Raw genomic sequence first — 11018 nt, forward strand, 5'->3', positions numbered from 1 at the left:
ACCGGCCACATCCGACACCAGAAGAGATGTATCGTCCGCGTACTGCAGGATCCGCACCTGCTGCGACAACATCGGACAGCCTTGCCGGACGGAACGCCGCAGGGGAAAGGCCTCCGTCAACCACCCATTCACCTTCACGCGGCTAGTCGGTCCCCAGGCGAAACCGACCGCGACAAGCGCGCCAGCAAAGTTGAGGGATCAGCCAGATCCCCCTGCTCACCGGCGAACTGCTCCGCGAAGTGGGCATGAACCGCCGCCACGATGCCCCCCTGCTCTGACACAACCTCGCCTCCCTTGTCCAACACCGCGTCGACCACCTGTCTGGCCTGTCGACGCCTCTCGAGGCTAAGAAAATACGCCACCGAGCGCTCACCGGCCACCATCGCGCCCGCCCGGGCCCTGACACACGCACCCTCGCACCGCCGCTGGTCGAGGAGACGCAACCGCTCCGACACTGCGTGCAAGCAGCCGCAGTCGTGCGCCGGGTCCGCCGCCAACCTGTCCTGCTCCTCCTGCAGCCGGGCTCGCAACTGGCGCTCGACCGCGTCGTCTCGCCACCGCTTCTCCGAGCAGTAGCGAACCGTCTTCAGCCTGATCCGCCGCTTCACTCCTTCCCACCACACCAAGGGGGAGTCCGCATACTCGACCTCCCCAGCCACCCGCTCCAGGAACGACGACATGATGGAGACGAAGCGGACATCCCACACCAAGCTGCCATTGAAACACCAGAGCCGGTCCGCCGGTCGTGGCGGGCACCTCGGCTCAATCACGATGCGCGTCATGTCATGGTCACTGTAGCACGTGCACCTGTACGCCACATAGTGTATCAGCGGCACCACACCCCGCCCGGCCACCACCAGTACAGAATCCACGTCCAGCCATGGCTGCAGGCTCAGAAAGAATGCCCAACGGGCCACCTCCTCATTAGGTGCATAACAATTAAAAAGGCGCACCCGTCGCCGGTCCACCAGAATGTCCAGAACCAGCAGGCGACCCCCCGGGTCAGCGTGAACTACGCACGTATCCCTCGCCATTTCATCGGAGAGTAGAATCGCTACCCCGCATTAGCTTGCAGAGCCATGCGCCATGTAAATGCCCTGCGGCCACTGCTGCCTCACCCTCCTCTCTATCCCCACATCCCACCGCGTTTCCTGCAGGCAACACACATCAAAGGACTGGGAGCAGAAGAAAGCCTCCAGCTTCCGTCTGCTCCGCAGCCCACCGACATTAAGTGACGTCAACAACATGAAGCAGAGTAGGCTGATACGCGGACCGCCCCTCAGCTCGACTGCTTCCGCCTATGCAGCTTCCGCCGCCTGCCGGACAACGTGTCCCCAGTCACCCGCTTTCGAAACTCCATGTCGGAGTCAGTCTCAGGGAAAACGCCGGGGGGTTCAGGCATGTCCACGAACAAAGATGGGCTGTTGGGGAAGGCCACAGCCGCCGCCTCGGCCACGCCCGAAGGGTTCAGCACCGACTCGGGCACGACCTCCACATCGTCTCGTTCCACCATCGAGGCCCCCCCCCTCATGGCGGTAGGAGCCCCCTTGGCCCGTACCCCAACAGCATTAATTTCCACTTCACGGGCAGGGCCCACTTTTGGAGCCCCCCCGGCCGGGTCTCCAGCAGGACCCACTGTAGGAGCCCCCTGGACCCCCTCACCCTTTTCATGTACACCCCCCGGCGTCCTGGAGGCTGCCTGGTGGGCCCCTTGCTCCACCTGCACGACCTCCTCCCATTCCTCAGCTGAGGGCTCGGGCACCGCGCGGTTCGGACGGGGACCGTCCATGTCCACCAGCTCGGGGACGCAGGCGCAGGCGGCCACCGGCCGCCGGCCGATGGCAGTACGTGCACCTCTCCCCCACTTCCCCGCACTCCCTGGCGTAATGCCCCTGCCTGCCGCACTTATGACAGAGAAAATCCGGACAGTCGCGCACAATATGTCCCGGCTGTAAGCACAGCCTGCAAACCCGGAGCTGCCTATCGTGGACCACCCTGAAAAACTGGACCCCCGTCGCTGTGTCAAACTTGGCCGAATACGGCACTGACTGGACCACGTCGGTAAAACGGACCTTCAGGAACCGCGTGCCGTCTGCAATCGACGTGCCCGGCCACATCCTCCTGCGGACGGCGGACACAGGCTCCACCCCCCAGCCTCTCAGCTTCTCCAATATTTCTCCATCTGAAATGTAAACGGGCAGATTCAGAAATGACACCACCAACTCGTTATTCAACAACTTGCGACCCACCACTCTGTTATTCCCAATTCGGAACCCGTCCAACAACTTGCTCTTCGCCGCCTCATTGCTCGTCGTGACCTCATACGCCCTCTGTCCGAGCTGTCGACAGCCCAGGATCCCGCCACACACCAGCTTGGTTGAATGCAGCAACTGCTGCACCGTGACAGCTTCTTCCCCCTCGACCTCAATCACCAGCGTCAGGTCTTTGCTATAGGCGACCAGGCCCCCACCACCTGGCCGGGCCTGGCCCTGCCACTGCTCTCCGTCCGTTCCCGGCTCAACCATTGTGCCAGCAAAGAGGACCACCTACACAAGAAAAAGAAAAAGCACACGAGACAGCTTCCCCCGGACAACGCCACAGGGGGGGGGGGGTTAAAAACCACACCCCGCACTCACCTGCTGCAAGGAAAAAGCACCACCAAACTCAGCAAAATACCCAAAGGTCCCACCAAAACAAACAAAACCAAAGCCCAGTGCCAAAAAATCAAACAAACACAAACCAGACTTCTGGAAAGAAATAAGAGTTCTCAATAGTAACAAGGCGTCCCTGCCCTGTACTATAGATGGCATTACTGGACCTGATCAGATACTGGATCGCTGGCATCAGCACTACAGTTCTGTTTAACTGTATTCAAAGTGAGCAGATTATAAACAGTAATATTGATCAAAATGAACAGTTAATTATTAAAGCACATGATGTGTATCAGGCCATAAAACAGCTGCCGGACAACAAAGCATGTGGTGAGGATGGTGTGTTTGCTGAGCACGTGAAACATGCCAGTGTTAGACTCTCTCCTCTCCTGGCCCTCTGCTTTACCAGCTGCATGGTACATGGTGTGTTGCCTGACTCACTGCTGTCTATCACTCTGGTCCCTGTTATTAAGGACAAAGCTGGTCGAGTGGGTAGTTCAGACAACTACAGGCCTATTGCCCTGGCTAGTATTTTGTCCAAAGTGTTGGAAAAGATTCTGTTAAGTAGGATCCAAGGGCTAATTAATACCTCAGATAACCAATTTGGATTTAAAACTAAACATGGTACAGACTTATGTATCTTTGCTTTGAAAGAAATTGTGAGAAAATATAGGAGTCAGAACTCTACTGTGCTTATGTGTTTTATTGATGCATCCAAAGCGTTTGATCGTGTCAATCATAAGAAGCTGTTTATTAAAATGAGTCAGCGAGGTGTCCCTCAGTACATACTGAGAATACTGGCTTATTGGTACACTCACCAGGTTATGCAGGTGAGTTGGGGGAGTAACCGGTCAGCTCCATTTGGGGTTAGTAATGGAGTGAAGCAGGGAGGGATTTTATCTCCTGGTCTCTTCAACCTGTTTATGGATGAACTGTCACAGAGACTAAATGCATGTAAAACTGGCTGTAGTATTGGCCTGACTCTTGTAAATCATTTAATGTATGCAGATGATCTTGTTGTATTCAGTCCTGGTAGTGCTGGTCTCCAAGACCTTCTCAACATCTGCTCTGAGTATGGCATGGAACATGATATCATTTATAATGCCAGTAAGAGTGTCATTATGATCAGTAGAACAAAAGATGATAAAGGGTTGACATTTCCCCAGTTTACATTATGTGGGAATACTCTGTCTGTTTGTAACAAATGTAAATATCTAGGTCATGTTATTACTGATGATCTGACAGATGATGCGGACATCTATAGACAGTGTTGCCTGATGTATGCACAGGCTAACATGCTCATCCGGAGGTTTGGTCCATGTACAGATGAGGTGAAAAAGACATTGTTTAAAGCTTACTGTACACCTTTATACACTTCACATCTGTGGTCAAATTATAAAAGAGCAAGCATGCGCAAATTGAATGTGGCGTATAATGATTGTCTCAGACTTTTACTGAAGAAACCGAGATGGGAGAGTGCAAGTCAGTTGTTTGTGTCATCAGGGCTTAAAACCTTTCAGGCAGTTTTAAGGAATTTGATGTATACATTTATTTGTCGTGTCAATGACTGTTGTAATTCTATCATAATGTGCCTGACTAATATAAGACTCAGTGCTACACGCTACCAGTCTCAGTTATGGAGACACTGATATAGATGTCTTCTGTAGGGTGTGTGGTGTACATTTATCAAGGCCTGCCCTAAGTAAGTTTTTTTTTTTTTTTTTGTATTTTTGTTTTGTGTTGTGTGTTGTTTTGGACTACGAGTCTGTAATAAAGTTTGATGATGATGATGATGATGATGATGTATCCGAAAAGAGAGCAGAAAAGAAAAGAAAACCGTAGAGAAAAGAAGAAAAAGCCGCAAGGAAATGAGACAACTCACCACAAACACCTCTGCTGCTGCTCCTCAGCTCTCACACACCACTCTGCCACTCCTGCACACCTGGCCCCAATCAGCCAATCGTGCGTGTTCAGGGTGGTATGGCCGTAAGCGAGAGTGCCAGGCCTAGACGGCGTTTTTATACTCTATGGGCACTCACCATCTATTTCTACTGTTTGGAAACAGCAGTAAAGTAGATGTCCTCCGTCCTGGTCTTCCAGGGCCAGGGTCCTGCAGATTTTTAACATTTTTTATAAAGGTTTCCCTGGGGCAACACACCTGATTGAGATGCTGTTGTTGTGAGCCAGGTGTTTTGCTTGCCAAGTGGGATTGAGCAGCCCATGTTGAACCGTCAGCTTTCTCTCCGCTCGTGAAAGTGCGTCTCTTGTACTGGATGGCTGCTTAGCTTCCGAGCTCAGACAAGATCGGGCGTGTTCAGGGTGGTATGGTATTATTATTATTATTTTCACTTTAAGCAGTGTTACGCAGTCTCGGCTCAAAGTGTCCGGGCTGATTATTTGTCCCAGTCCAGCCCTGTTAAAGTTAAAGTTAAAGTTGTAAAGATGGTTGTAAGGCTACAATGTGTGTGTCTAAAATCTTTACATCTGATTCAAATACAAACCTTAACTACAGAAGCGTACAGCTGCCACCCAAGGAAAAGAAACTGGACCACATCACATTAAAATGTAATATTTTTATTGTAAAAACATGAAATTTATCAAGTTATAAAGTCATGCGTTTTATTGGAAAATGAATATGAAAAGCTAAACATGACCATACTTCTGTACAAATACAAGTAGGACAGTCTGCTGCAGATGTATCAGCAGCTGTATGTATGTCAACGTAAACAAGTGTCAGAACAGCTCCAATAAATTCAATGAAAGCTTAGAAGGAAGTTTACCTGTAAGGACAAATGATTTACTGAGAACAGAAATGCTTGGCTTTTACAGCAGGTCCCTCTGTTTTTGGGTGGAATTCTTTTCAATCCATCTCTGTCTCTTGTTACTGCAGATGAATTCAGACACAACTTTTCTTTTTTCTCTTTCTTTATCACACACATACTACACACATACACATAAAAATGCCAGATTTTGGAAGAAAAAAATACTTAATAAGGCAGTGTACAAAAGATTTGCATTGATTGTGTCGTCTGTCTATGTGCATAGAAGTAACCAGACACATATTTCATACAAGGAAAAAAACATTGTTTTACTTTAGTATGTACTGTGTGTAAACAGAAATCAAATGTCTTCAGGCAGCAGGTGTAGTTACAGAAAATGGCCAGCAGGTGTCACTATGTGAACTTTCTCCATTAGATGGTGTGAAACATGAAGCGTCAGTATTTAGCAGAAATTCTGTCTGGGACGTCTTATTCATCTTCCATCAGCTAGAATGAGGCTTTCATTCAACTGTAGATTTTAACAGCTGTGATCACATGAATCCACACGACAAAGCAAAACATTAATCTGCTTATAAATTTAGCTCCTCAGATCACAGCTTGCAAAAGAAAGTCAGGTTTGCATGTGTAGTCAGACTGCTAACATGGTCAAAATGAAATATCTGCTTTCATTTATGTGTCTGAGCAAAAATGTCCCATTTTCTCCTCCCCATCATACATAAAGAGACATTTCCAGGATTCTATATGTTCTTTATTCACATCACATGAACACTTTCCAACCTCAAAGACAAGGATACAGTTGCCAAAGAGGTTTAAAATTCAGGTAAAGACGTGCAAAAAGCAGAAGGGATTGTTATTCATTACTGAAGAATATTATGGACAACTTTGAACATGGCATTTTATTGAGAAATAAAAAACATAAACAAAAGCAAAACAAACAAATACTTAAACTTATGTTTAGTTCATTTATGTTAAATCCCCAAACAAAATGGACATTTGTAGTGAATATATGATCACTTAGCACAATTATGTTGCTACTGTGTCCATCCATGACTTTTTCAACATGGATCAGAACATGAATATTTGTTTTCCAGAGAGGAGGATTCAATAAAAACTGGGTTTAGAACAAATATTACTGACATTCCTTATTCTCCTTCATGTGCAGCCAGTGCAATGGCTACCTTTCACAGGTATAGAGAGAGGTAACCTGAACCTATTCAAAAGTGGACTCTGAGCACACTTTGTGAACTCTGGCTCTTTGTTACTCTATGCGACTCTAAACACGTCTTCTTAAAGTTTCAATTGTGGATAAAAACTAGAGTCATTTTCAAAGTAAAACATCCTGGTAACTAAACTCAGGTGTAGGGTTAACTGTGCCAAACAGATGTGGAGTTATATTCATTTTAATACAATTTGGTAAACAACAATGTCACCGTAACCTAAAGCTGACATAAATAAAACAACAATAAACAAATTCTCACTCATTTTTTTCAGTTAGTCGATTTTTTTCAGTTCAGACGATTCATGCGTGTGTCTTTTAGTAAAACATCCAGATACAAAGAAACATGAAAAAGGCAAAAACAAAAGCTTTCTTTAAGAACTCTGGTGGCTGATACATACAGAGCAGTTATAGTAAGGCACATTATAAAGGCAGAAGGATCTTGGTCATCAGGCTGGCACAGGGCTGGAAGGTGAAACAGCTTGGCTGAAGTCACGGAGGTTGATGGTGGAAGATCTGAATGCTGCAAGGTGGGCTGGTCTGAGGACGTGCGAGGCTGGTCTTGGCTCTGTGTTTGTCCCAATCTATCCCATCAATCCCAGTGTAGATGTTCATCAGTGGTGTAGTTGGGGATTTTAAAAGGAGCACAGCAATCCTTAAATGCAAGACACAAAGATGAGAAATAACTCAGTCTAATTTGCCATTATATCATCTTTCATCTAATTTGCCAAACACCAAGTCACTGAATACAGACAAAAATAATCAAGTAAATACAATGTACTATTTTGGAAGTTAAAACATTAGAATTCAGGGATTTACAAACAGCAATAATAATGTATGAAGCCTGAAATAATTTACTACCTGATCACATACAAAAAGTGTTTTTAGTCATGAAGGGGGATATAATCTGCAAGGAAATTTAATCTAACAATGTTGAGTGAGAACAACTACGAAACTTGTGCCTCGTGGTGTAAAATGATGGAATAATCTTCAGGAAGATTTCAGTGTGCAAACATGATCCAGTTTGAGAAAGAAAAGAGTTATTAAAAAGTATAAATCAATCAATCAATCAATCAATCAATCAATCAATCAATCAATCAATCAAACTTTATTTGTATAGCGCTTTACAACAGCAACAGCTGAACCAAAGTGCTTTTCAACGTGCAATAATAAGAGAATAAAAACAACTAAAAACAGGTTAACAATAACAGTTTAGACAAAAATAAAACATTTTCGGAGTAAGTTTGTGTAAGACAAGAGTCACCATGTAGTTAAGTACCAAATGCAAGTCTAAACAAATAAGTCTTTAGCTTAGTTTTGAACAAAGGCAGATCTGTGATGGTCCGCAACTCAAGTGGCAAAGTGTTCCAAAGTCTGGGACTGGCTACAGCGAATGAACGGTCGCCCCACTGCTTGCAATTGGTCCTGGGGACCTCCAGCAGGTGTTGGCCTGCAGAACACAGGGCTCTGCTGGGTTGATGTGCAAATAACAGTTCACATAAATAAAAAGGTGCAAGTCCATGAATGGCTTTAAAAACAAACATTAAAAGTTTAAAATCAACTCTGAAGTGTACCGGGAGCCAGTGGAGGGAGTACAGAACAGGAGTAATGTGACTGTGTCGTCGAGTGTGTACTGGTTCAGACAGATATAAAGAGCATTGCAATAGTCAATACGTGAGCTGATAAACGCATGCATAGCCTTCTCCAGGTCCTTCTGAAAAAGGAAGGGTTTGACCTTGGCCAGAAGACGGAGCTGGAAGAAGCTGGCTTTAACAACACTGTCAATCTGTCTGTCATGTTTCAGACAGTTGTCAAACTTCACTCCCAGGTTTTTTACATCTGGTTTACAGAGCAGACCAAGAGAACCAAGATCAGGTACATCCTCAAACAAGTTAGGACCAAACAAAATACACTCAGTTTTGCTTTCATTTAGATGCAGAAAATTCTGAGAAAGCCACATCTTAATATCCGCCAAAGAGTTTTGTATGGACACGAGTGCACTGGAATTGTTAGAATAAAGACAGAGAGCCTATGTAAACCAGGCAATTAACTAATAGTAAGTGTTATTTCTCAGCTATTCTGTTTATACAGTAAGGAAAAGGAGGAAAGTATATGCGCTTTTAGTTTTTATTTTAGGAAAAGTAGAAATAAAATATGCACGTTTTATAGACATTTGTCACATCAATCTCTTAGAATTAAAAACACATACTGTATATTCTTCCCAGAGCAACAGAATTCACAACAAAGATAACATGCCATGATGGTTCAGGGTCCTTGCTGTAGTTTTGCTACTACTGACAGCTGTTCTGAAATCAAGCCTGGACCCAGTAGGATTCCTGCGTTAGTCAGTAAAATAAGGAGTCGAACACGGTCAATTTGTGGGGTGAATGGATCTAATCTGTTAACTGTACCTTGTATACTCAAAATACAACAGAGACCAGTGTAAACTTCATAAAGCTAGCTGTACTAAATGTTAGATCTCTGTCCAACAAGTCACTGTTAGTTAATGACTTCATCATTTCTCACAGCTTAGATTTTCTTCTTTTTTTTTTTTTTTGTTTTAACTTGTCCTGTCCAGCATCATAGCAAGCAAAATGATAATCTGGTTGCTGTACCGTGCTGAACAAATTTGGTCTGCCAAGGGGAGGCCTATGGGTAAGGCTCCTCTTGATAATCTGATTAATTTATTTATTTATTTACTTTGAATCACAGAATCTATGTAATCTTGCTGGACCTGACCAGAGGGGACAGAAAAAGATGGAAAATAGCAAAAAGAGCAAAAGGGAAAGAAGAAAGGAGACAAAAAAGATCACAGACAGAAGGAAACGACCCTTCAATCCACACCATCACCAGACAACAAACTGTTACACCTGTACATGAACACACCAGAAATTTTCCTACAACTTTTACAAAAGCAGAAACACACACACAGAAAAAACAGGGCTGTCAGTCATTAAGAGTTTTTAAATAATAACCAAATCAAAAAGACATAACAGCGACCAGATACTAACTCACAGGAAAAATACAAAAAAAAAATTTAATAATTATCGCTTAGTATTAAAACCCACTAGACAACTCAGTGACTGTGTCAGCATGCAGAGCATGAGAAACAAGGAGTGATCAGTGATGAAGAGTGGTGAGTGAGATCATGCAAATGCGACCTTCCCTCCACGGAGGCCAGAGGCAGACCAGGGCCTGGGCCGTGCCCTCAGCAGCAGACCCGGAGCACCAACCCAAGCCACCCTACCACAAAGACGACTCCAGCCCCACCCGAAGGGCGGCAGAGAAGAGCCCCAGCAAGAGCCCCCCACGGACCCAGGGCGAAGGCCCCAGTGGGCCGAGATCAGCAGCCGCCAGCCCCGCCAGGGAACGGCCACCCAGGGCAGCCCAAGCGAAGGGCCCAGGGCCCCAGGAGCCCAGAGGCGGCCGCCCCACCCCCCAATGGCAGAGGGCCTGCAACATGCCTAGGAGGACCAGGCCCCCCAAGACAGCCACCCGGCGTAGGCCAGCACACACCCCGATGTTCCACCTGCACACTCCGGGAACCAGGGTGTTATCGGCCCCCTACCCCCACTCCCCACCTACTTCAATCTGCACCCCATATAACCCCACACTCACACCCTCCCCCGCGCCGCACCCGCAATCACTCACCACCACACAGTCACGCCACACACAACTCACCCACCATGCCCCGTGGGGGACACCCCAGGCGGACCAGCGGACAGCGAGCCCCAAGCACCCCTCCTTGACCCAACCCCCACAGCCCACCAGCGCAGCCACCCCGGGACCCGGTCCCGGGGCAACCACCCCCCCGCCCGCCCCCAGCCACACACAGGGGGAGCAGGGGTGTGAGAGGTCCCCAATACCCTCTCCCTCCCCGCTCCTGACTGTTTATGTAGTGTGTGTTGTGTGCAATTAAAATTGAGGGGCAGTGACTGCAATGAGCCCGGAGCCTGGCCACCTAAGTGGCCCCGCCCGCCATGCACCGCATGCCATGCCCCCCAGGTGTTGTTTGTGTGTTGTGTTTCTTGTGTTTTGGTGTCTCGGTGCAATTAAAACTGAGGGGCGAGTAGCCACGGGGTGCATCCAAGGAGACCACTGAATAGTCTCCTCCGTTCCACCCCGCATGGCTCCATGCCTCCCAACTCCCTACGTGTGTGTGTGTGAGACAGAGAGAGCGGGAAGTAAGAGGGGTCCGGGGATGTACGTCCAGAAGCAAACTTCCCTCTGGATGATGAGCCTTTAGTGGCATTAGGCACCCCTGCTCCCCAGGAGGCCCCCCAGGGCAAGAGAGGCCAGGAGAGGCCGCCCTCCATGACCAGGCCACCCAGGGACCGCAGCCAGTGAGCCGTCACCCACCCCAGAAAATAC

The 11018-nt window shown here is 47.3% G+C and overlaps 1 protein-coding gene and 1 long non-coding RNA gene across 2 annotated transcripts; both read right to left on the reverse strand.

The window, feature by feature from the left end:
- Window positions 1-1742: 1742 nt before the first annotated feature.
- Window positions 1743-4747, reverse strand: LOC121629267. The gene is made up of 2 exons (XM_041968901.1): window positions 4691-4747; window positions 1743-2546 (listed from the first exon to the last, which is right to left on the reverse strand). The coding sequence occupies exons 1-2, from the start codon at window positions 4691-4693 to the stop codon at window positions 1743-1745; spliced, it is 807 nt and encodes a 268-aa protein (XP_041824835.1). The 5' UTR covers window positions 4694-4747.
- Window positions 4748-6178: 1431 nt separating this feature from the next.
- LOC121629070 lies at window positions 6179-7162 on the reverse strand. The gene is made up of 2 exons (XR_006008329.1): window positions 6801-7162; window positions 6179-6770 (listed from the first exon to the last, which is right to left on the reverse strand). It is a non-coding gene; the product is annotated as an uncharacterized LOC121629070 (long non-coding RNA).
- Window positions 7163-11018: the final 3856 nt, after the last annotated feature.

The sequence above is a fragment of the Melanotaenia boesemani genome, chromosome 18, assembly GCF_017639745.1.
Source record: "Melanotaenia boesemani isolate fMelBoe1 chromosome 18, fMelBoe1.pri, whole genome shotgun sequence".
Taxonomy (NCBI): Eukaryota; Metazoa; Chordata; class Actinopteri; order Atheriniformes; family Melanotaeniidae; genus Melanotaenia; species Melanotaenia boesemani.